This window comes from Pseudoliparis swirei, chromosome 8 (genome assembly GCF_029220125.1).
Source record: "Pseudoliparis swirei isolate HS2019 ecotype Mariana Trench chromosome 8, NWPU_hadal_v1, whole genome shotgun sequence".
In the NCBI taxonomy this organism is placed as follows: domain Eukaryota; kingdom Metazoa; phylum Chordata; class Actinopteri; order Perciformes; family Liparidae; genus Pseudoliparis; species Pseudoliparis swirei.
Window position 1 is genome coordinate 5982130 of NC_079395.1, and position 27162 is coordinate 6009291.

A 27162-nucleotide genomic window follows, 5' to 3' on the forward strand; every position below is an offset into this window, starting at 1 on the left:
CCCGGCTGAGGGAGCGTGTTCAACCCCCCCCCCCCCAATCCATCCCTCATCACTCCTCCCCACCATGCTCATGTACAATGTTTGTAACGCTCTCTCTCTCTCTTTCGCTCTCTCTCTTGCTCTCTCTCTCTTTCTGAGTCTCTTACTTTTTTCAACCCTATCTCTCTCTCTCTCTCTCTCTTTCTGAGTCTCTTACTTTTTTCAACCCTATCTCTCTCTCTCTCTCTCACTCTTTCTGAGTCTCTTACTTTTTCCAACATGTTCTCTCTCTCTCACTTGCTCTCTCTCTCTCTTTCTGAGTCTTACTTTTTCCAACATTTTCTCTCTCTCTCTCTCTTTCTTTCTGAGTCTCTTACTTTTTCCAACCCTATCTCTCTCTCTCTTTCTTTCTGAGTCTCTTACTTTTTCCAACCCTATCTCTCTCTCTCTCTCTCTCTCACTCTTTCTGAGTCTCTTACTTTTTCCAACATGTTCTCTCTCTCTCTCACTTGCTCTCTCTCTCTCTCTCTTTCTGAGTCTTACTTTTTCCAACATTTTCTCTATCTCTCTCTCTCTCTCTTTCTGTCTGAGTCTCTTACTTTTTCCAACCCATCTCTCTCTACATCTCTCACTCCATCTCTCGCTCTCTCTACATATCTCTCTCTCTACATATCTCTCTCTACATCTATCTCTCTCTCTCTACATCTATCTCTCTCGCTTTCTGAGTCTCTGACTGTTTCCAACTATTTTCTCTCTACATCTCTCTCTCTCTCTACATCTCTATCTATCTTTCTCTCTCTCTACATCTCCATCCATGTCTCTCAGCTTCTTCTTGCAGGTTGATGTCTACCTGCCTTCCAACCATTTATGCAGCAGCAGCTCACTGTGAGAAAGAAGGTCACGTGATGAGTTGTGGCACACTTACTAAAAAAGGTATAGTTCACCCACACCACCCATCCTCTTGACACACACACACACGCACACACACACGCACACAACCACAGTAAATGCAGAGAGAAGCAACCCCTGTGCTGTCTGTCGATTACATAACAGTTTATTCACGTCCCCTCGTGAAGAAACAACCCCGGGGAGACAAAGACGGGGAGTTCCGAGGACAGAAGTGTCACCGAGACATAAGCCACCTTGCCTCGGTGCAGAGCCGCCAGAAATGTAACCAGCAGGTACGCTCAGTCATATCAAGTGTCATAATATTTAGGCCCTGCATCCAGGCAGATGGCCAGATAACCGAGCGTTGGACAGGTCGCACTCTACTCTCCGGCTACCCCGTCTTTTCCGTCTCGATGTTTATACTTCGGAGCTCTCGCCGCCGCCTGCGGGAGCGCAGCGGCATCGCCACGCGTCGCTATACTCGATCGGGGGGCATGAGATGGATTTTCATTTTTGTTCACGGACAGAAGTGTCTCTCACACTCACGCACACTCCTGATATGTGTTCCTCTTCTTTCAAGTCGGCAATAACACGACAAACTACAGATTCCTCTTCTGTGCTTTGCCGGTGATTTCTGGCGCATTAAAGTCGGAAAGGAATTCCTCTTTACTTTATGTGTCAGACTGTGAAGTTTGGGGAAGGGATTTGAAGTCTACTTTTAATAAAGGACAGATAAACGGGGTCGTCTCTGGCTGGCATGAATAAAATGTGTCTGGTCATTGTCACAGGGACCATATTATTAGAACTGTGCTTTCACAAGGCCCTCAATAATCCTTAATTATGACCTGTGTACAGCTGAGAGTGATGCTGATCATCAAGTGAAAGCACCATGCGTGACGTCACGCGCTCAACTCGGCTCCTCAAACATGAAACACTCTGGATTCCCTTTGTGTTTCCAGATGTTGTTGGAGCTATTTATTTTGACATTTGTATTTAGTTTTATTGTAAGGAATAAAATTGTTTAATCATTGCCTATTTAGGTTATATTTTGATATGCTAGAAGAGCTTTTTCTCATCATATTTTTAGTTTAGTTTGAGATTGTTGTTTGAATATATTTAGTTTTTTGATTGGGTAACACTGGGCACCTGTGGTTATATGTAGGTGTGGTTAGGCACAGGACCAGCATGCACTGGGGTGGCCTATGTTTTTTTTAAATCAGCACACGAGACACAGTGTCAACATTTTTGTGTGTTCTTTTAGTTTGTTTGTTTGCTTATCCGAAGAATGGAATACTGAAATGGACATTATTATTATTGTTGGCTGCGTCAACTCCAAAAACCCACGGTGCGTCGGAGGCAATTTGATTGATAGTTTTGATTGATTTATTGGACAAATGGCCACTACAGTGTGTAACGACTATTTTTAGTTACAAAACAAAGACAACTGCAGTGAGACTTGTCCAGAATGAGGTGGTGCGAGCACACGAGAACTCTTTGCATTTTTAAATCTCATTCTGTTTGAGTAGTTTGAAAGAGAGTCTCGGGGAGACAGCCATCTGGGCCTACAGGAGCCATCGTCCCGGGGCCCCTCGGCCTCAGGAGCCCCCTCTCCGTCTGACTGAGGAGATGTGGCGTAGCGAGCAGCCCTGACAATGAGGCGACAGGGGATGCTGCTGGAATCAAGCCGAGCATTTGGGGTTCGGACATGTGCTCATCCCTAAGGGACGGGAAAGCACGTGCTTTAAAAGTTGCATAAGGTCCATGAGAAGGTGAAGTAAAAAATCCAAATAAAAGTCAATTACAGTTTATGTTCCTCAAGACTCAGCTGGTAGAGCTTGGGTTTACAAGTGACACTCTCTGATACTAATATACAGTAGGTCATAACTTTTATATATGTGTATATTATGTGTATATATATATATACATATATGTATATATATATATGTGTATATATAGGTGTATATATATATATATGTGTGTATATATGTGTATATGTATGTGTATATATATATACATATATATTTATATATGTGTATATATATGTGTATATAATATATATATTTTTATATATTTATATATGTGTGTATATATATGTGTGTGTATATATGGGTATATATATGTGTATATAAATATAACTTTTTACTGTCGTTATCCATCCTTATAACTCACATTTCTAAAGATCTATAAATAACCCTTATTCTCTTATTATTGTGTCTTATCAGAACCGCAAATGTGCGCACAAAAATCCCAACATATTGAATCTATTTTTTGTTTTAATTGTTGAAAAATATGCACATTTCAATGTTCTTTCATAAGACCAGCATGTATATGATAATTGGAATACCTGAAATGTGGGCCAAAAAAAATTAGATTTTGAACAATGAATTAGTTTTAAAAAATGCATTAAAACATGTAAATTTGTTTATTTGTTTATTTATTGGATCCCCATTAGCTGACGCCTTAGCGACCGCTAATCTTCCTGGGGTCCACAGAAAGGACAAAATACAATACATACAAAACATATCGTGAAACCAACAGTTAAAAATAGTACAACAAAGTAAAAAATAGTGCAGTCAGATGCACAGTACAGTCGAAGGATAAGATATATGTTATGCAATTCAACTTAATTCATACAAAGAAAAAGAAAAAGAAAATCAGATGACTAAAAAGAAATAGAATACGTCAAGTGGTGAATGTTCTTAGGTGCGCCTTTAATTGTTTTTTGAATGACAAATTATTACTCATGTGAGTTAAACGAGGAGGTAGTAAGTTCCAAGCGGTAATTGCACGATAGATAACAGTACGTTTGAGGAGGTTAGTTCTTGGGGTTGGCGGTATCAATTGACCTAAACTAGCATTCCTTGTGTTATGGTTATGTCTTAAATGTGTATTGTAACTGATTGAAGAAATATACCGGTGTCTGATTAAATACTACTTTCCTGAAAAACATGAGAAGACAAAAGTGAAGTTGAGTTTCAACTGAGAACCGTGACAGGCGAGAGTGCATATATGCAGTATTAGTTTTCATTGAACACTGGAGTGCTAATTTGGCAGCTCTGTTTTGAACCATTTGTAGTTTATGTATGTCCTTCTTAGCAGCCACTGCCCATATGAATGGACAGTACATCAGATGACAAAAGACCAGGGAGTGTAACACCTGACAAACAATAGGGAGAGTTAAATAAGCAAAGCACTTTCTGGTCATAGCTATACCCCTTCCCATCTTAGTGCTGTTGATGTGCTCAGACCACGACAACTGTTCATCCAACACTACACCCAGTACTTTGACCTTCTGGACCTGTTCTATTGCTGAACCTGACATTGACAGGTGAAGCTTTGTGTCACCGTTAAGTGTATTCCTAGAGCCAAACACAATGCATTTAGTTTTAGAAATGTTCAGGGCTATCTTATTCACTTTCACCCAATCAGACACTCTCTCCAGATCCTGATTCAGAATGGTAGCAAGTTCCAGTTTGTTTGAAGAATGACTGTACAGTGTTGTGTCATCAGCATACATTACCATGTTGGAGTTTTTAATTGACAAAGGGAGATCATTTGTGAAAATGGAAAAGAGTAAAGGGCCCAAGCAGCTCCCCTGTGGAACCCCACAGCTGACATGTCTACAGTCTGATAAACTACCATTATAAAAGACTCTTTGAGATCTCTCAGAAAGATAGCTAACCATCCAAGAGAGTGCAGTTCTGCTGAATCCATAACTTTCAAGTTTGGTAATCATAATGTCATGATCAATTACATCAAATGCAGCACTAAAGTCAAGCAAGACTGTGCCGACCATTTTCTTATTGTCCATCTGTATCAGCCAATCATCAGTTAGCTGGGCAAGGGCAGTAGCTGTTGAGTGATTAGGTCTGTATGCATGTTGGGAACTAGTAATGAGGTTATTCCGAATAAAATAATCCTGTATTTGTTTGAAAACAATTTTCTCCAATAATTTACTCAAAATGGGGAGTATACAAATTGGACGGCTATTTACACATGTGAAGGCAGATTTCTTGTCCTTAGGTATAGGAATCACCTTCGCCACCTTCCAGACCTTTGGGCATACACCATACATGAAGCAGTTGTTGAAGATGTGACATATTGGTATCGATAAGTGAACAGAAGCAAGTTGCAGCAGTTTACCATCTAAATGGTCTATACCAGCCATTTTATCGGTCGGCAGAGACGACAACATTCTCTCGATTTCAGGGGAAGTAACCAGCACAAAATCAAATTGGCAGTTTTTGTCTAACATCATGTAGTTCTCAATCAGTGTGCATGAGGAGGAGCCATCGGTTGGTCTCAAGTTTGTTCTCAGATTATCAACTTTACTCGTGAAATAGTTATTAAAATAATTAGCAATCTCTTCTGGTTTTGTGAGAAACGAACCATTGTTTATTATATTAGGCTTTGCATGATGTAAGGACCTACCCATTATATCATTCATAATTCTCCAGAGTTTCTTCCCATCATTCTTTGAGTCGTCAATTTTGCTTTGGTAATACTCTTTCTTTTTCCCTCTGTTCAATTTAGTTACTTAATTTCTTAATTTACAATACATTTTCCTATCAGACAGTGAGCCAGATGTATCAGCCACTAGTTTTGCCTCATTCCTTTGAGCCAGAAGTGTTTTCAAATCACTACTGACCCATGGGGCACACTTTGCCTTTACAGTTGTTGTTTTTAATGGTGCGTGTTTATCCGCAATGTTCATAAATAATTTCATGAATATATTTAGGGCCAAAACAGGGTCCTCCTCTTGACACACTATAGACCAGTTAACATTCATTACATCCTCCATGAAAGATTCCACTTGGAAATGTTTGTATAATCTTTTATGTATAATCCTACAGGCAGCTTTTGGGATTTTTGTTTTCCTTTTAAGAGCTATTAAATTGTGATCACTGAAACCAAGAACTACTGACACGGCTTTAGAGCAGTGTTCAGGGGTATTAGTGAAGAAATGATCAATACATTTAGATGATTTTTTTCCATTCTTATTAGTACTAGTTCTAGTTGGTAATGTAATAGTTTGAGTAAGGTTGCAAGCACTGGCTACAGCAAGAAGCTTCTTTTTTAACGGACAATTTGAAAACCAAACGATATTTAAGTCACCCACAAAAAACACTTCTCGGTTATCATCACTCGATTTATCCAACATTTCACAGATCGAATCTAAGCATAACATGTCCGCACTAGGCGGCCTATAGCAGCAACCAACAAGTATGGGTTTAGTTTGTGGCAGATGAACTTGCAACCACAGTGCCTCAATGTCACACATCATTAAATCCCCTCGTACACTTACAGGAATGTTATTCTGGACATAAAAAGCCACACCACCCCCATATCTGTTCCGGTCTTTCCTGAACAGTGTATATCCATCAACCGCTAGTTCTGCATTTTCAAACTAGAATGGGCACTCAGTAGAGCGCATACCTTCGCATATCACAAGATTGGGCATTGAATTATGAACATTTTGGCATGAGTTGCATGCCAATTGGATACATGACCTTGACCTTTGACCCGATTGATCCCAAAATCTAATCAAATGGTCCCCGGATAATAACCAATCATCCCACAAAATTTCATGTCATTCAAGAATATTTGACCTGTTCATGACCTTTGACCTTGACCTTTGACCCGATTGATCCCAAAATCTTATCAACTGGTCCCCGGATAATAACCAATCATCCCACCAAATTCCATGTGATTCGGTTCAATGCTTTTTGAGTTCTGCGAATAACACGCATACAAATAAATAAATAAATACACGGTGATCAAAACATAACCTTCCGCATTTTCAATGCGAAGGTAATGAGGGATCTAAATGTGTCTCAGATACTGCAAGTATATGGATGTTGTTTGGTAGCATCATACAACTTAATTCATGGATCTTATTCCTTAAGCTACATATGTTTACATGAGCAATCAGCAGGCCTTTGCCTGGGATATTAAGAGTTGTTGAGCCCACAGTAAAAAAGACACCGAGCAGTAAAAAGTTACATTGCGAGAGTAGGGCTTAATGACCCGAATCACTCACAAGATTGATGGTATTCTGGCTTCGTCGTTGTCTTGAAGGAGGATGTGTTATCAGTCTGCCGTGCACACAGTTACTTCCAAAACAAAAACAAGTGTGCACAAATGCACCCAGTAGTCAAAGCGATGACGGCCTGGTTTTGAATGTGTCGTCCCTTTGTCCTCTGACAGGCGGCTCTAGCTTTGGGAAACTGTAGTTCACGTTGATAAATATTGATTGGACCGCCCAGAGCTGGACGAATAGCATCGCATTCCCCTATAAGACATCGTTTGACATTGCTCTTGTCACAAGGTCTGGCACCATGCGACAGCTCGATGAGAATGTTAAATATTCATTAGGTTCTGGTTATATTTAGTGTTAAATGTAAAATAGAGCTTTTTTAAATGTATTTGTTTCAGTTGTGGTGGCATCTGTGAGATGTAAACACCTTTAAAAAAAAAAAAAAATTCTTAACACGACAGCTGACAATTAAATAAGAAGGCAAAAGACATAAATAATGAAAAAAATAATCAGTTGAATCGCATCCCAAATTCATTGCATTTCTTAATTTATAACATCGGATGGTATATGCATAATCAGACACACGCACTGATTGCTATCCCCAGACGGTTTCACCTTCCAGAGGTCACCGGGAGCTGTGAGGGGGTTCGCGGCGCTTGAAGCGATGCGATGGCGAGGAGCGAACATCTCGACGACTCTCCTCAGGTCGCTCACCGATGTCGCGTATATCGACCGAATAAAGTTGATGCGAGTGGGCTGGGGGGGCTGTGGAAGTCTGTGTTTATGTAACAGATCAAGCTCCACCATGTGACATGGATGCCCCCCCCCCATCTCTCCTTCCACAATATCATTAAACTGCTCTGACCAGGCTGTGTGGGGTGTGTGGGGAGGGGGGGCTATCCCATAGGCAGCCTGAGAGTGGTGGCAGTCCCATCTCATTTGTTCATTTTCCTCCCCGTTTCTCAGCCGAGCCTATCCTACCCCCGGGGTGAATGCGTCCCGTGCCAGTTCTACTAAGGCTGGCCTCCACTGAAGCGACTGAGATGAAAAGCCTTGAGGTGGATGCCGACAACTCCCCTCGGCCGGGGCTCTGCGTCTCCCACATGAGCAACTTGTATTGGAAACGAGCCGCAACACCACTGTGCAATGATAGAAAGCAAAGTTATTTGGCTCATATTTAAGTCGGAAGACCTCCTCTTCATTCTTTACTACACATCTGGACCCATGAAAAAAGAAAAATAAACATGTCAAACTATGTAAAGCGCTGGAGAAAATGACGATGTATCGCAATATTATCTACATCTCGGAAGGATGCGAAGTAGATTGGCCTGTTTCCCGTCCCTGAAGAAGGTTACATTCATTTTTACTTCCCTGACAAAGTCCAATCACTCTGGTAGTAAAGCGTTATCAAAAAGAACGACACGTCTCATTCATGTTTCTACAGGAGGAAGTAATAAAAGCATTGCATCAGCGTTGCCTCACTCATTCAACATTTCTGTAAAAATCCACAACCTGATATGATCTGAGTTGTTCCCAGGTCAATGCAAACCGTGCACCAGCTCTCTTCTGTCACAGGATGTAACACCCGGTTCTGTTTCTCCTGTGTTCCGTGTCCCCTATGTCTCCTCTGTGTCTTCTGTCTTAATTGTTTAATTCCCGGCACCTGCCCTCAGCCACTCTTGTCTCGTTAGTGTCTGATGTCGTACACCTGTGTTCCCCCCCCTATATATTGTGTCAGTCTTTCTCTTGTCTGCTGTCGGATTGTTGTCTCTAGTTCCGTGTCTTTTTCCCGTCGTCCTGTCTGTCGTATCTGACCCTGCCTGCCTGCCTGCCCCTTTTGGACTTTGTTTTTTTGTAAACTGTTTTGCCTCATTAAAGAGTGCTTTTTTGTTATTTATATTGCGTCCAGCCTGTCTCTCTGCGCCTGAGCCTCACCCCGTCACAAGAACCTGTCACAGGAAGCTTGTGAACACTGGAAATGTGCAAACCAGTGGCCCCAGTACAGGATACGGAGCTGCCATGTCACGTTCGGTTATCTCGCCGACAACTAATTGACGAAAAAGTGATTAAATTGAGCAAAACGTCTTAATGGAAATACTCCAGAGATAACAGATTTCTATGTTTACTCCATGTTTACACATTCCACTGATATTACAGAAGATCCGGAGCAGAGCGCCGACGTAGACGCTGAAGATAATGTACATTTGACAAGCGCGTTGAAATTGAACACGAGTAAATCCATAAAAAGTATTCTGTTCACCAGAGTATTTCTTAATTGTTTTTAATCCCCTGTTATTATATTCAAACTCACTCCATCATCAGGCCAGTACGACTCAACACACAGCGATCCCCATCCAAACAAACACCACAACAACGCTTTGCCCGCACAGCTGGAGGGGCTTCATCTTTGACATTATCTTGTCTTAACTGGCCATGTCATGAGCGGTTCTGGGGCCAGGCCCAAAGGAGCAGCCGACCTCGTCAGGGTCATTTGGACTACCAGAGATGTGTGTGCTGCCAGTCCTTCCTTCCAGATGCCTTCGTGCCGTTGCCCTTTGACCAATTCAGTGAACTCCTGGTAGCGCCGCTGCAGGACTCCACTCAGTGCGTTTACATGATGGTATCATTCGAATCTTGCTTTAGTCGGACTCTGCTATCTTTTGGGGGATCTGCTGTTATCCCAATATACATGGCAGTGAGTAATTCGAATCATTGGCCGAAAGCATGTCATATCCGATACGATAGGCGGCGCTGTTTTCATTACAACTCGTGGTGACACAGCCATTTCCGCTTGACCTCTTCACCACCACCAACAACAACCAACAACATCAACATTTCGAGAAAGATGGTGAACAGAGAGCAAGGCGAAGCTACATCCCTCTACTATTCTTGCATGATGTTAATAGTGACATTATAGTCTCTTTCGATTCTTTCGACTTCCGGGTCACGACATGGGAGGGGGGGGGGGGGAGGAGGGCGGCGGGATCTCAAGCATGCGCAAAGACGCAAATTCCAGTTCCTAATCCAATTCACCGTTACATGCCGCGATGATCGAGTTATCCAGGGGTGTTAATCGGATCGTAGTCGGACCGCACATAGTCGAACAAAGGTGTTTACATGAAACGGATAATTCGATTTCAGTCCGACTAAGCCAGTTATTCGAATGCATGTAAACACGGTCACTGATAACACACTATAACTCTCTCTCTCTCTCTCATGTGTGCACATCCTCTACGGTGCACGAGGGAGAAGATGTGACTTATGAAGCTCAGCTTCGTAGCCCGCGATAAGAAAAGACAATCTACGGAGCAAAAGGCACTGGCTGACAGAAGGACGAGATAGGGAGCCATATTCACCTTCGAGGTTAATGATTTATGTGTGGGGGAAATCAATATTTGTTCTCACTAGATAGAATAAGCAACACCTGAATATACAGTAGATGTATGTTTGCTTTAAAGTCTTCATTTAATCCATCCGCTTTTCTCCACTTTTTTCAGTGGAAATGTGCATCCACTAGATGGCAATCGTGTATTATTATGCGATAGCACAGGGTCCTGGAGGATATTCATAAACATCTTTTTGGATGTCATCAAGTCGTGGCCTCGTGGTCAATGATCTGCCGATACTGTCCTCACTGACCGGCCGCGATGATGACATCGTCGGATTTTAGGGAGCACTGACCCAGTTGACAAGGAAAACAAAGCTGTGGAAGACCCCCGTGACAAACAACAGTCATATCACATACAGTGCATCCGGAAAGTATTCATGCCGCTTCACTTTTTCCACATTTTGTTATGTTACAGCCTTATTCCAAAATGGATTAAATTCATTATTTTCCTCAACATTCTACACACAAAAACCCATAATGACAAAGTGAAAACTGTTTTTTGCAAATTTTTGCAAATCTGTTAAAAATAAAGAACGAAAACATAACATGTACATAAGTATTCACAGCCTTTGCCATGCCACTCAAAATGTAGCTCAGGTGCATCCGGTTTCCACTGATCATCATTGAGATGTTTGATTGGAGTCCACCTGTGCTAAATTCAGTTGAATGGACATGATTGAGAAAGGCACACACCTGTCGATATAAGGTATCACAGTTGACAGTGCATATCAGAGCATAAACCAAGCCATGAAGTTCAAGGAATTATCGATAGACCTCCGAGACAGAATTGTATCGAGGCACAGAAAGATTTCTGCAGCATTGAAAGTCCCAATGAGCACAGTGGCCTCCATCATCCGGAAATTGAAGAAGTTTTGAACCACCAGGACTCTTCCTAGAGTTGGCCGCCCAGCTTCTTCGGGGGAGAAGGGCCTTCGTCAGGGAGGTGACCAGGAACCCGATGGTCACTCTGACAGAGCTCCAGCGTTGTTCTATGAAGAGAGGAGAACCTTCCAGAAGGACAACCATCTCTGCAGCACTCCACAAATCAGGCCTGTTTGGTAGAGTGGCCAGACGGAAGCCACTCCTCAGTAAAAAGCACATGACAGCCCGCCTAGAGTTTGCAAAAAAGCACCTGAAGGACTCTCAGACCATGAGAAACAAAATTCTCTGGTCTGATGAAACAAAGATTGAACTCTTTGGCCTGAATGCCAAGCGTCATGTCTGGAGGAAACCAGGCACTGCTCATCACCTGGCCAACACCATCCCTACAGTGAAGCATGGTGGTGGCAGCATCATGCTGTGGGGATGTTTTTCAGCGGGAGGAACTGGGAGACCAGTCAGGATTGAGGGAAAGATGAATGCAGCAATGTACAGAGACATCCTCGATGAAAACATGCTCCAAAGCGCTCTGGACCTCAGACTGGGGCGACGGTTCATCTCCCAACAGGACAACGACCCGAAGCACACAGCCAAGATAACAAAGGAGTGGCTTCGGGACGACTCTGTGAATGTCCCGGAGTGGCCCAGCCAGAGCCCTGACTTGAACCCGATTGAACATCTCTGGAGAGATCTGAAGATGGCTGTGCACCGACGCTCCCCATCCAACCTGATGGAACTTGAGAGGTTCTGCAAAGAAGAATGGGAGAAACTGCCCAGAAATAGGTGTGCCACGCTTGTGGAATCATACCCAAGAAGACTTGAGGCTGTAATTGCTGCCAAAGGTGCTTCAACAAAGTATTGAGCAAAGGCTGTGAATACTTATGTACATGTTGTGTTTTCGTTCTTTATTTTTAATAAATGTGCAACAATTTGCAAAAAACAGTTTTCACTTTGTCATTATGGGTTTTTGTGTGTAGAATGTTGAGGAAAATAATGAATTTAATCCATTTTGGAATAAGGCTGTAACATAACAAAATGTGGAAAAAATGAAGCGCTGTGAATAATTTCCGGATGCACTGTATGACTTATAATTTCAGGTTGACTTACAGGCATTTAAAGCGTCTCATCATGATAACTGAGGAGGGTAAAAATACCAACCGTCCACAGCAGTTCCCACGGAGGCTACATCCAAACAGGAAGGGTTGTTTTACTCGGCCGGTTTCATTGTTTCCAGCTTTGCTTTCCTGTTGCTCTTGCACCTCTGTATTACTGGAAGGGTTTATCTTTCTTTTGTTGCCTTGGAAAAGAACTGATTGTACTTAATAGATCTGCTTTCTCCTGTTTCGAACCCATGTTATAGAACTATAGCTTCAGACTACAACTTAACCCTTGGAGAGTTCAACCAAACCAGGTTGAATTGTTATTCCTGTACACTGGATTGAGTATTTTTCATCAGGTTTCTGTTTATTACGCGCTCTATTTTTAATCGTCCCTTGTCTGTTTTTGGCAAGCTTTATTTTATAGTTGAGTAACCTATACCTTGGCTCGGTCTTCCTTAGAAAAAGAGGCTTAAATCAAGTTTTAAAACAAAACAATTTGAGCCTATTGCTTAGATCATTTGTCGACGACCGATGAAGTCCCCTGGATTTTCAAGTAAAATACGAATGACGAAAGAATTGAGGCATTCACCATGTGAAACAACAGTTCAACGTAAGACAATGGCTCTCGGCACGGTGTTAAGCCCCACTTTATACTCCTTAAATTAAGATTGAATACAAAAGTGGAAAAGAAGCTGACGTTAAGGCAAAAAAGGTAACAAGCAAACCTACTTATTTTGATCAAGTCACACAAACTTCTATTCCGCCGGTTGAATTTAAATGGCTTGGGAAAAAGAAGAAAAAAATAAACTTCCCTGATGCGTATGAAGCCAACATTTGCATAATTTGGACACAACAAATCCACAGTGAGAGAGAGAGAGGAAAAAAGAATAATGAAGGTTGTACCTACCTGTCCATTCGGATAAAGCAGGACTTTATTCTATTCTTTATGGTCGGTCATCTCGGGCAGACGTCCAGAGGCATCGTCTCGCTGCTCGGGCTCAGAAGCAGGATGAGAGAGACAATGGGTCGTTTTTCTTCAAAATCCCTCACCACCAAGTACAGGGAGGACACTCAGGAGACCAGCATCCTGCCAAAGGCCCCATTGTTCCCCGGCCTGTCCATTGCCATGGCCGCTGACTGTTTATTTATTTATTTCAGGACGGCTTCTCTACCACAACCGCGCTCATTCACCCGGAGATGACGTGACCTGGACCTCCAAAACGTCGCTTTCCCCGATATAGCGTGTTCTCCGAGTGTGCGTACGTGTGTGTGCGCGTCGGCATGACATGTGAGATTACACTCCCCGAGTTATCCCTGACTGCGCACGTTGTTTACAACAACGTTTATTTGAGGGATCGGGTCAACCTTCAGTGCGCTCCGGAGTTTTCTACATTGTATTCAATCTTTCTTCTGATGCATGTTTGTTGTGTGTCAGGCTGAGGCGAAGCGTTCCTCTACCCCCCCCCCCCCCCCTATCGACAGGTTCCTTTACCCCCCTTATGACAGGTTCCTTTACACCCCCTTATGACAGGTTCCTTTACCCCCCTTATCGACAGGTTCCTTTACACCCCCTGATGACAGGTTCCTTTACCCCCCTTATGACAGGTTCCTTTACCCCCCTTATAGACAGGTTCCTTTACCCCCCCTTATGACAGGTTCCTTTACCCCCCTTATAGACAGGTTCCTTTACCCCCTTATAGACAGGTTCCTTTACCCCCCTTATCGACAGGTTCCTTTACACCCCCTTATGACAGGTTCCTTTACCCCCCTTATAGACAGGTTCCTTTACCCCCCTTATGACAGGTTCCTTTACACCCCCTTATGACAGGTTCCTTTACCCCTTATGACAGGTTCCTTTACCCCTTATCGACAGGTTCCTTTACCCCCCTTATCGACAGGTTCCTTTACCCCCCTGATGACAGGTTCCTTTCCCCCCCCCCCCCCTTATAGACAGGTTCCTTTACCCCCTTATGACAGGTTCCTTTACCCCCTTATAGACAGGTTCCTTTACCCCTGATGACAGGTTCCTTTACCCCCTTATAGACAGGTTCCTTTACCCCCTGATGATAGGTTCCTTTACCCCCCCCCCCTCATAGACAGGTTCCTTTACCCCCCTTCTAGACAGGTTCCTTTAACACCCCATATTAGCAGGTTACTTTAACCCCCTTATAGACAGGTTCCTTTAACCCCCCATATTAGCAGGTTACTTTAACCCCCTTATAGACAGGTTCCTTTAACCCCCCATATTAGCAGGTTACTTTAACCCCCTTATAGACAGGTTCCTTTACCCCCCCCCTTATAGACAGGTTCCTTTACCCCCCTCAGACAGGTTCCTTTACCCCCCTTCTAGACAGGTTCCTTTAACCCCCCTTATCGGCAGGTTCTTTTAACCCCCCATATGACAGGTTCCTTTATAGAGCTTTATCTCGATGGTATTGTTGTCTATATTCTGATGACTGGGTTTAAAATAACGTAATCTAATCCAAGTCCACGATCAGGTTTAGGACACGCCCCTCTCTAAATTCTAGAGTAATTATTGTAGGGTTGTCAAAGGTTGTATTTACTGCAGGCTTTTCACAAAGTGTCTGGTGGTCCTGCTTGACTACTTATTCCGTGCTTTTAGATTCAACGTGTGATTCGATATTGGGCAGCAGCTAAAGATATGGTCAACAAATGGAACCACATGTTGTTTCTCTAAAGTTTCCTCTGTGTCGTAAGAGTTGAACCACATAACACGAATGAGTACCAGATGATTGCATGGATTTGTTTATGTGTGTGTGTGTGTGTGTGTGTGTGTGAGCATACCACACACACTAATGGCTGGCACTGAATGCTTCCCCCCCTACCCACATCAAAGCAGTTGCTTTATTCAACATATTGATGAAAATCTTATTTCTCCAATCAGTCAACATCTTTTGGCTTTTTTGAAGTTGAGTGCGTTTCGAAAGCCCCTTTAAAGCATATAGTTCTGTCCACCAATATATAATAGTTATAAATAATATAATAACGACAGAGTGTAAACGTGTGAGTGTGAGAACATGGCCTCTGCAGCCGGTCAAACAACAATTATAGAACAAATGTAGAAGAGGTAATTCCATGTTTTATTTTAGCAGCATGTTACAGACTTCCAGATGTTTTGCTAAACCTTCATTTAATCTGCGCTCCTTTACAGGAATTAGAACCAGATGAAATGGACGACAAAACCCAGCTCTGTTCGAGTGTATTCTCAACTAAGTTATGAGGGAAACGTATTGTTCCCAGATCATGTTTGTGGTTTTTAAACATGTGACTACATTTGTAAATTGAAACAAAACCAAAACAAAGCAACACCACTGATTGGTTATGTTTTAGCAACCAAACTACAGGGATAAGTGGAAACACCATGGTTTGTTTTACATTGAGTATGTTTGTTAAAAAAAGTCAAGGTTGACCTCCACTGACCCGTCCACCTCAACTCACTCCCTACTGTCGTAATCAGGGACCAGATCTGTTTCCCTCGAAATGTATTTGACAATGCACTGTTGCTGTATGGGGACATTATATTTTAGAAGCCATTGTTTCTTTCTCTTCCCTGTGTAGTGTCCCCCCCCCCCTCTCTCTCCCTCCCTCTCTCTCTCTCTCTCTGCACTGTCATAGTGCAATGCGATTGTAAAACAATAATGTTTATTAACCACTAAATAGAGCACAGTGTGTTCACCCGGTCAAGGAAAATGTACGTTGTTTCTACTCCGGTCTCATTTGGGTCAAATAATGCTTTATTACAATCTTAAAAACAAGCATTATTACAAAATCACGTGAACAAGATAAACATTCAAATAAACTCAACCATGACCTTGAAGTGGAACCAGTCCAGAGACGCTCCATGCGTTCACATCCGAACACCAGATCGCTCACTTGATTGACATTTTAAAAATCACATCACAACTGAAGCTCGGTGACAGTGGCCCCTCTGCGGGTTTAAGGTTAAACAAACAGAAAGATTGAAACCTCCCCCCAAACAAAAGTCCACCCAACTTGCATCATGATGACTATTTCATAGAAATACATGTTCAACAGGAACAAAGTAAATGGCATCTCTGCTTTTTTTAAACATTTGTTTAGTTCCCCCCCCCTCGGAGACACGTAATGAGATGTCCCCAACACTCTGAACGTCAACATCTGAAGCTGTCCATTCTTTATTGTCTTGCTTTGATTAATTACGAGACACGTACCAGTGTTTCATTGGACATGTCTCGTAGTATAAAATGACATCATCCTTGGAAAACCAACATTTTCAAACAACACATTTTGAAGCCGCGTCGATAACGTGTTCGTGACATCATCGATGTGGCGACCGAGGGGGTTTAATATCGGAGTCTGTATCGGAACTGAACGTCTCTCTCGGGCTGCATCGAGCCGAACCCCCACCGCCTGAAATCGATTTCAGGAATCTCTTCGTCGGGATTCGCCAACTCAAACTCAAAATACACCAGCATGAGGAAAACAAATTGTTTCAGCTCATTGGTGGCGAAGAAACGCCCCGGGCACATGGACACCCCGGCACCCCAGGGCATGTTGTAGTACTTCACCTTCTTCCCTGCTTTGTAAAAATCGGTTTTCTTGCTCCCGTCTGGGTTGAGGAAGCGGTCGTATTTGAATGTCAGCGGGTCGGGGTGGATCTCCGGGTCGATGTGAACGGCGATGTACGGAAACATTGCCAATCTGTCGCCTTGGCGTATGGCGTATTGACGCCCGTCCGCCATCTTGAGCGTCATGTCCTGAAGCACCGCTCTGGTGAGGAGGGGCGCGGCGGTGAGGCGGAGGGTCTCCTCCACGGCGCTGTCCAGGACCGGCGTTTTCATCAGCATTTCGTGGGTCAGGTCGATCAGAGGGCCCCCGGGTCGGGCCTCTTGTCCGAACTCCTTCAGAACTTCGGCGACCTCCTCCTTCACTGCCGCCAAGGCCTCCGGGTGTTTCATGAGGTAGAAGAGCAGCCAGAATGAAGAGGGCCCCGTGTTGCCCTGAGAGGCCCAAAGAAGCACAAACATGTACCGGCTTATCATCGACTCCTTCATTCCCAGCTCCCCCTTGGCCTGCTGGATGTCCCAAATCCAGCGGCTGATGTTGTCTTTGTTCTTCATCTTCTTCACTGACAGGCGGTTCCAGAAGTATTCCATGAGCCTCTTTGCTTCCAACCTTTTCCTTGGTGTCAGGACCCCATAAACCAGGTTGGGAAAGAGTTCGTCGTATTTACGAAACTCGCCGTATAACGCTTCGGACTCGGCTCGGTCCTTCTCTTTGGCTTTCTCCTCACTTCCGTCGGACTCGTGCGGCTCGGTGCCGTACAGAGATAAGTAGCCCGCCCGAAAAACTATATTGTAGCAGTACTTGAACAGTCCCTCCTCAATCCAGGCGCGTTGGTCCGCGGAGGAGCCGATGTTGTGCAGCATGAGGTTCTGCAAATTACCCATCATGGATTGCGTCATCACCTCCAGGCCATCCCCCTTCAGGTGCTTGCTGCTGGCGTTGTGGAGGATGTTGTGTTCGCCCAAAGTCGCCGAATAACCAAACACTCTGCGCACCAACTGCACGGCGAACTTCTTGAAGTCCAGTTTCTCCCGACTCTCCTTGACGATAGAACCGAACGACTGCGGGTCCTGAAGGAAGGTGGTGTAAAAGCCCCCCAGCTGTATGGTGAACACGTCGCCGTGCTTTCCCTTCATCCTCTCTAAGAACTTCAGCGTGTTGCGGCGGAACTCCAAGACATGACCCAGCCAAGGAACGGGGCCCTTATCCAAAGGGGGTTCTCCGTGGCGCCGCCGGCGAAATGCCCCGAGGAGGTACAGTCCTCCAATCACAGCGGCCAGAAAGGCGAGAATGATCGGGAGCAGCAGTCCCATGTCTGACTTCTTCTCTGGCGGCCACACAGTGATTCTGAGTCAAGGTTCACATCCAGCGTGGTACTTAAACAGACCTTCGCTCCTCCCTTTGCATATGGGATTGGTTTGGGCATTCCCGGAACTGCCGATGCCTTTTATTGGAAGCACAAAACGGTGAAATGGTTTTAAGAGAAGAGAAGAAATGCAAGTAACCAGTTTCTGTATGAAACTTAATGAATTAATAAACAAAAAATAGTTTTTGCCAAATTTGATGCAAAATTAGAATATTGACTTATGTTGCGGGTCAAGTTTGAAAAAACTTTTTCAGTATGAAACTTCTTCTGCTTAACTTATTTAGTGTAATCCATGTAAAAAACAATAATAAAAAAAGATCAGGTATGTGCAACCCCCCCCTGCTTGTTTACATAACAGAGATGATATTCGGGTCAATTTGACCTCGCAGTGAAATTGGAGGCTATAATTGGTCAGAAGTGTCAAGTTTAGACCATTTATTTCTTTGTAAATGTGAGACAGTCTTTCTTACTCCCTCCCACCATCTCTCTCACTCACTCACACACACACACACGATTTTGAGTGAGCACGTCAAAATGACCCTGAACCGCACAAGTTTATCATCTCTATTGACCTACATCACCCCATAACAACAAAAAACATTGAAAATGCTAATGAAATTTAGGAGAAAATCCATGTTATGTTAGACGAATGCAATTTATATCTAGATATTTACAATCTACCTAAAATAATTGCTTGAATGTATTTTTTATTCAAACGAGTGGGTTGTGATAGTTGAATAGATCTATGGAGGGGTGAATAACTCCATTCCAATAAAAACGTATTGAATTATTAGTAATGGTGATGCGGTACAAACTATAGTTATTAGGATTTTTTGGGTTTCTGACAACTTTTGGATGATTCAACATTGACCCAGAACACCATGGCTGTACCTCAGAAACAAACTAACAGGCGGGTTAAGAAAAGAGAAGAAACATGAGTAACCAGTTACCCCGGACATGAAGAAAAATCAAAACATATTGTTAATCAGTCACAGCTCAGTCAAAAAGAAACATGAATGAATAAAATGGAGCCTACCTTAAATCCCTAACTGATAAAGAAAACACACAGCGTGTTGCTTTTGTGGTGCTCGGAGATGCATCGTGCTATAAGTGGCGTTAATGTATTTATATGTTGAAAATGCAAAATTGTAAACAACTTCTTCACTGTAGTGAACAATTTTAGATCTGTTTGTTCTTTAGATATATGTTAGATGTCAGAGTAAAATCTGCGAGGGGGCCAGCATGCATCGTCACGTGTTTCAAATTATTGGAAGAGCATATAAACCATAGGTGTCACGGCGGGATTTAGGGTGGACCCAAATACACGACTCAGGAGACAGATAATGCTCTTTTACTTAAAGTATTTGTCAAGAACGGAACAGACTGAATAAATAAACAAACAAACAAACAGTGGACCGCTCAAGGGCTTGGTCTGAGAACACAAACAATCTGGCAGAGGACAAGTGGAAGTGCGGGAGCTAAATAGTGAGGGACTAATGAGGGGATGGGCTGCAGGTGAGAAGGGCGTGAGGACCAGGTGAAGGTAATGAGGGACTAACGAGGTGATCAGAGGCAGGTGAGGGGAGTTGAATTGACGAGATGGGAAGCAGGATCTGGAATGACATGATAGTTAGTGACAGGATGAAAACATCTACTACAAAACGGAAGGTGGAGAGCTAAACTGTTACAATAGGTCAGTGTTCAATGCACAGGGTGTAGGAATGTGTGGCCTCTGGCAGAGTGGTTTCAGATTGCAGATATACAGTTCTGTCCCTGACAAGACTGGGCTAATGCCAAACCATGGAAACACACTGTTCCTCACTCAGAGGCCGTCCTTAGACCACGGCGTGCCACGTTAACGGGATTCCGCGAGTAGCTCTGGGCTACTGTAGAAAGTTGGCGGACTCAGTGAGGAGGACCCGCTCCCTATGAGAAGGGTTCACGTTGTAAGCTCAAGGAAACACAGCCAGAGTCTCAGATGATTGTAATTAACAAACTTTAATTTCTGGGAATAGATTCCTTAAAATGCTACACACAATCGCCCTTTAAGAAATACAGTTTATCTTATCTAACCTTCATTTGGATTTTGTAATATGAAACAATCATACCACACTCAAATGTTTGTGGGTATAACTTTGACCCTGGCAAAAGTTCACTGAGTTGATTTGATGTGGCAATCAATGGAACTGGATGAACCTTACAGGTTCAAGAGATTGTGTTCATTTAGTCAAGGACAATATCTTAAAACCATCTCATGAGATGCTTAAAGACCCTGTGTTAACCTTGACCCTGGCCAATTGACAGATTCTAAATGATAAATTATAACCTAGTCCGATATATACATTACGTTACATTATAATAAAAATTGTATTTCAACATAATGGAGTTATCTGATTATCAAAGTCCGTTATGTGTTGCTCCGAGAAGGTAGTGGACATGTAGCGCCACCTGCTGGAACGTGTACGTTGTTAGAGTAAGAAACATGAATTCAAAAAGCTGCAGCAACAGGGTGTCATATACCGTCCATACTGTGGGAAAACATACAACCTATACTTTCATTCATGGAAATATGAAATTATGGTTTGAAATCAGTGAAACAACTCTCTAACGTTGGGCTGAACGTACAGAAATACACTACCGTTCAAAAGTTTGGGGTCACTTAGAAATGTCTTTATTTTTCAAAGAAAAGCACTGTTTTTTCAATAAAGATAACATTAATCAAAAATACACACTATACATTGTTAATGTGGTAAATGACTATTCTAGGTGGAAACGTCTGGTTTCTAATGAAATATCTCCATAGGTGTATAGAGGCCCATTTCCATCAACTATCACTCCAGTGTTCTAATGGTACATTGTGTTTGCTAATCGCCTTAGAAGACTAATATCTGATTAGAAAACCCTTGTGCAATTATGCTAGCACAGCTGAAAACAGTTATGCTGGTGATATAAGCTATACAACTGGCCTTCCTTTGAGCTTGAAGTTTGAAGAACAAAATTAATACTTCAAATATTAATCATTATTTCTAACCTTGTCAATGTCTTGACTATATTTTCTATTCAATTTTCAATTCATTTGATAAATAAAAGTGAGTTTTCATGGAAGACACAAAATTGTCTGGATGACCCCAAACTTTTGAACGGTAGTGTATATTGTGATTTATAAGCATCGGAGATTGTAAATTATATTCACAGTACAAATGTCCATGTGTGTCGGCTTGGAAAGATTTATCAATGGATCCAGTTTAGTGTGAATGTTTCAGGTAAAACAACAAATATGATGTTAGCACAAGAGAGAGCAGCTGAGACTGAGAAAGATAGACAAGTAGCATTATTGTCTATCATGTTATAGCAATTTATATATTCACCCACATTTATTCTGTACTTAAATCATTGGTAAAGGTGGATAAATGGGTGGGTTGTTAAATTGAGCCAAATCTCACCATGGGCCACACAAGAATGAGAGGTGAGAGCAAAGGTCAGTGCAAAGGTCAATAAATCACCAAGCAGAAAAACTGATAGGATCAGGTCCAACCCACCGAGCTGGAACTCCGTGAGTGTGTTCAGACTTGAGAGTTCCAACTACTCGGCTGATAAGTAACGATCACTATGATCATTTCAACTGAGACTCTTTTTAAACTTCTCCCTGGTTTGGATACAGCTCAACGTGGGGTGGTGCCATAATAACATGCAATGGACATACTGAACCTTTTTTTTAAAAGTATTGTTGTAGAAGATTTTTTATGTTTTGGGGAGAAGAGTTTAAGTTTTCAATCAATATGGAAAACAAACTGAGTTCTCGACGGAAATCAAAGTCGTCTTTGTGTTTTTTAGCTTGCAAGCTGTAAGAAAGTTCCTCAGTCACGTATCTGAGTGAGCTGGGGAAGGATCCTCGAAATACATTGTGCCACACCGCGATTTATGCATGCAAGGACGGCCTTGAGTCGTGGCCCACGGATGAACTCAGGGGGAGTGTGAATCTGCGTTCAAAGAAACACAGACACGAGTCGCCCCAACGCTAACGACGATAACAGAGCAATTCTCCCTCTGTCTCCCTCCCTCCCCACATTCCAGTGTCTCTGTTCCTTAAATCAATTCACACGTGAACATATATTTTTACCATTACAGTATATAAATGAAAAGCTTGAATAAAGGATCTGATGCAACAACTCATTCAATGAGTTGTTGAAAAGCCTGTCTGAAACTATAACAAACCTTTAATTTATTTCACATATAAGCCTGATAACTTTCTACGTGTGCTGTTGTAGGTTGTAGCAGATAATCTGATAAATATGCTGTTGCACTGAGCCTGCAACCGAATACACCAGTTTCTAATCATGGTCATTATATGATGATGGACTTAAAAGCAGCATATGAAAATAGGAATATGTGTGGCAAAATATTAGCTCACTGTTAAGTGTAAAGATAATTGAGTGATTCATTTTAATATCCCCCTTTTTTTCAGTCTACTTTGGCATTTACAGGAAATGGAAAACTGAGCACTCTCACCTCGTTTGTTGTGAGCTAATTCCCCACTGGGTGGAGATGTTTTCTATATTTAAAACATGACAGCATGACTCTGGGATTTGACTGAATCCTTTCCTTTAAAACAGTTCTTTGAATGTCAGTGTCAGAAATACACTATGACACGACAAAACACTGTAAAACAAAAGGGAAATAAATATGAAATATGTTTATTTCATTACGTTCTTAAAAGGTTGTCTGGAAGATAAGTGGTGGTGATTTGCAGAACTTCCTCCTGCACATCAGGGCCTGGGACTTGATCAGTGGGGCCTGATAGTCCATAACTGAATTAATGAAATGCCACATGCTCATTAGGGCATCAAAGCTGTTTTTGTATTCCCATTCTCAAGAGGAAACACAAATGCAGTGGTTCTAAAAAAACACATGGGACGATGCCATTAAGATGAGATGGTCACATTGGTTTCAGGTTAATTTTTACTAACATACAGACGGGCAGATGGATCCTACCATAATTTATACTGTAAATGGTTACTATCTTTTTATTTTATATACAATTAAGATGTTATTCAACAAAAATCATAAAACAAACAAACAAGACTAGATGCCAGATGTATTAATTTAAGTAATTTAAAAGTGGGTCATTAATTTGAAAACGTGTCCCATCATTAGGATGGGATCGTTTCTTATGACGACATACTGAACCGGATGCAGCACGTTGCTGAAACGTGCAGCCACCCACGTCTTGATGAGCACTCGTGAGCCGACTGTCACATCATCACAGAGATCAACACAGGAAGCAAGATAATCACATCCACCTACCTCTACCTTCGTTTATATACCAGTAAAGCGGGCAATAGCGTATGGAGAGATCACGTACAAACGTAAACGCTGTTTGACAATTGAAGAGATGTTCGTTTCTTAAGCTTCTCTGAAAATGAATTGAATCTGATGTGTAGACCTAACATGGCAATATTTAGCTTGGCATTGTGAGAAGCTTTCTTCGTTTTAATACGAAACAGACGACACGCCTATCTATCACATTTGTTTCGTCTTTGATTTTGTGAGTGGCTGGTACAACTGATGCTGCGTTCATGACACATCGGAAATAATACAATCGACAATCTGTTGCTCTGCGGTCGCACTGTTGGTTAATCAAACCGGGTGCAAACGATAACAGCGCCCATTTTATGCTAGCAGAGCGAAAAGTATGTTTACAATTTTGCAACATTTACAACGCCGAATATGACTATTATACGATTGTCGACGACCACGTGAACACACCACACTCGCGATAACTCCTGCTGACGTAAAACCTGCGTACGCCGGTAGTTACAAAGCCGACTCACTACTTCCTCTCTTCTCACATGCGACCGGAGGCTCTAACGACCCCCAGAAAAACCGTAAGACCCTTAAAAACCTCTCTGGATCATCTCTCTGCTGGAGATCAAAATAACGACGCTCCACTTCAACAAGTAAGACTTATTTCAGCCCACTGTGGCGAAATGGAGGTTTTATGTTGTGTTGAAACTACTGTTCCCTCGCGGATGTTGTATTATATAAAGTGTGTGCGTGTGTGTATCGGCGGGGATTTCAATTATTTAGCTTATTTTAATCAAAATGACACAAACAGTACAGTCGGGATTGCTCAGAGGTGTATCTGCCTCACAATATGAAGAGTTATTTAGGCCCATAATAGGACGCGTCTCCCCGCTGCCCTTCATGACCTCTGAGCAGTTTATGTGGTATTTAGATAAATACAAAATCTGCTTGGAACACGACTTTAAACACTGTTTTATGGTGGAGGCCACACCTGTTATTTAAATATACAGCTAAGATTTCGCAATGGAGGGTTTTCCCCTGGACGGAAGTCGCCAGCATGTTGTGTTTTGGGTGATAACGTCGAAGTCACACCGATAACTTACCTGACTTTTCTTTTTTCTTTAGTCAAGATGTCTTCTTCGTACGATGAGAATGATTCCAAGTTAATGCGAAAAGCAAAGGAGAATCCATTTGTCCCATTGGGTGAGTACATCTTGTGACCTAATGGTTACATCATGGGATAAAAAAAGTCCCATTTGGGGTGACTGGTGTTACACTTTTAGTAAATCATCCATGTACATTGATGTGACTTTTGTTGTTGTTGTTCCTTGCAGGATTGGTCGGCTGCCTTGCCATCGTGGGGTACAGACTTATGAAAATGAAAAGTCGGGGGGACACAAAAATGTCAGTGCACCTGATCCACATGCGCGTAGGCGCTCAAGGCTTCGTGGTTGGAGCCATCACCATTGGTACGTAGCTCGGGTTTCCGAGTTTCATATTCGATCTTAGTTGCATCGTAGTAGACAAAACATTGGCTATTATAAGTGGTTTGTGCTAAAATGGCTATCATTATTAAAGTATAGGTCTGGAGGTTTGGCTGGTTACATTATGACCATTTCTACTTTTCGATGATGCGTTCATGTGAGCGTCATTTTGTGAAACTTAACCCTTTTTTGTTTCTTTGTTTTTAGGGGTCCTGTATTCGATGTACAACGACTACATTGTAAAGCCCAGAGAACAACAGAAAGCAGTGGCAGACAAGTGAACATGGACTCTTATGCATCTTAATTATACCTTATATTCAGGTGTTAAGAGAAGATTTATTTTTTCAGATGTGTCATAATTTGTATATATGCACACATCCCCGAAGCAGATTGGTATAATTTATTGGTTACACTTTCTTGTCCTTGTTTAAAAAAAATAACCACCAGTGGCAGGTTGACTGGTCTTTGTAGCTTCTTTATTGCTCGTATTTATTTTGTGTCACACCAGCGTTATATTATTTAATGTAAGGATGTTTGCTAAAATGTAAAAGACTTGTAAAGGGCATCCCAGTGCATTCGGGACGATTATGTAGAAGGCTCTGACAACATGTGGTCCTATTCTATCACATCATTTAACCAACAAGCACACACATGATTTGTAATTTACAGCAATATCAGATTATATCACAACACAAATACAAACAGTTATCACATGTAAATTGGAAAAAGGGACACGCACCATGAAAAAAGGTCTATTTTTTTCGTAAATACATTTGTGATTTTATTTTAATAGCCTTTTACAAATTAATTGCTGCTTCTTTTCTCCTCATATTTGTATAACTTATCTTGTGACACACGGAGGTCCAATACACGTCTTCATGACACATATGAGATAAACCCACGTTGACCTGTAGACTGTGCAATAACCTAGAAAACAGCATATAGCCTACTGTGTGATATGCTTAAGAAAAGATGCCTTGTTATGTTATTCACAAAGTACAGTTGTAATGTTCTGTGCAAAACACAGGACATGTTCATTTTTAAAATTTCTTTGTATTGTTTTCTTTTTCCTCTGGAAATAAATAAATTACCAGTATTTTGAAATTCTGTCGTGTGTGTTTTGAAACCTCCCCAAATTGCACTGCTGATATGTTTTGACTGTTGAAGCTTATTCACAGTTTATTATGTACACATAGCTAAAACTAATACAGTCCAAAATGACAGCCTCCACAATCACTTGACCCATCTATAAAACAGGTAAAAATAAAAACATTACTTTATTATGGTATGGTTTAAAATAATAAGTTGGGTGTTCCATAATATCCTTTAAGCTCACTTCATTGTGCACTAGTTGGTGTGCAGAAATTCCAAACAATAAAAGCATCACACTTTTTGTTACCACCAAATAAAACTGGATATTTTAGTGTTTTTTTATGCTTTCTTGTGTAGTGTCTCACCCTAAGGACCAGTTTCAACAGGAAATGCAAAAATTCCGCTGAAGATGCTCAACAACGCTGAGTCACTGTGACTGGACTTTGTGAGTCATGTGCAGATATTTATCAGGTTTCATTTGTGTTTTTGTCTGTTTCTATTGTCCTAAATCCTGGCCTTCCTGAACTTCGGCTAATCTGTCAGGCGAGGCAAGTATATTATATTTCAACAATAAGGCAATCCATAGTGCTTCACATAAAACCATCAGAACATAATGCAAAAGACAACACGATTTAAAAACAATTAAGAACATTCATTAAAACATTAAAAAACAAGAAATAGGATAAAAGTTGCCATGTCGTTAAATAAAACAAATTTGGTAGTGAAATGCAGAAATTAATTCAATTCAGTTTCAATTCAGTTTATTTGTATAGCCCAATTTCACAAATTACAAATTTGTCTCGGAGTGCTTTACAATCTGTACACATAGACATCCCTGCCCCAAAACCTCACATCGGACCAGGAAAAACTCCCAAATAACCCTTCAGGGGGAAAAAAGGGAAGAAACCTGCAGGAGAGCAACAGAGGAGGATCCCTCTCCAGGATGGACAGATGCAATAGATGTAATGTGTACAGAAGGACATATTTAGAGTTAAAATACATTCAATGAATATGACAGAGTGTATGAATAGTTCATAGTAGGCATATTCCACGATGGAGACCTCCACGATCCATCAGGC

General features: G+C 41.9%; 2 protein-coding genes across 2 annotated transcripts; one reads left to right on the forward strand and one right to left on the reverse strand.

Moving 5' to 3' along the window:
* Positions 1-15353: 15353 nt before the first annotated feature.
* On the reverse strand, positions 15354-18278 carry LOC130198009 (7-alpha-hydroxycholest-4-en-3-one 12-alpha-hydroxylase-like). The gene has a single exon (XM_056421042.1). It carries the CDS (start codon positions 18148-18150, stop codon positions 16615-16617), a length of 1536 nt encoding a protein of 511 aa, XP_056277017.1. The 5' UTR covers positions 18151-18278; the 3' UTR covers positions 15354-16614.
* Positions 18279-24016: 5738 nt separating this feature from the next.
* On the forward strand, positions 24017-26087 carry higd1a (HIG1 hypoxia inducible domain family, member 1A). The gene is made up of 4 exons (XM_056421133.1): positions 24017-24160; positions 24633-24710; positions 24842-24976; positions 25199-26087. The coding sequence occupies exons 2-4, from the start codon at positions 24638-24640 to the stop codon at positions 25270-25272; spliced, it is 282 nt and encodes a 93-aa protein (XP_056277108.1). The 5' UTR covers positions 24017-24160; positions 24633-24637; the 3' UTR covers positions 25273-26087.
* Positions 26088-27162: the final 1075 nt, after the last annotated feature.

Coding starts and splice junctions, on each gene's coding strand:
- LOC130198009 (XM_056421042.1), bottom strand. CDS start 18,150: ATGGGACTGCTGCTCCCGATCATTCTCGCCTTTCTGGCCGCTGTGATT.
- higd1a (XM_056421133.1), top strand. CDS start 24,638: ATGTCTTCTTCGTACGATGAGAATGATTCCAAGTTAATGCGAAAAGCA. Junction 24,711..24,841: donor GAATCCATTTGTCCCATTGG/GTGAGTACATCT, acceptor TGTTCCTTGCAG/GATTGGTCGGCTGCCTTGCC. Junction 24,977..25,198: donor GGTTGGAGCCATCACCATTG/GTACGTAGCTCG, acceptor CTTTGTTTTTAG/GGGTCCTGTATTCGATGTAC.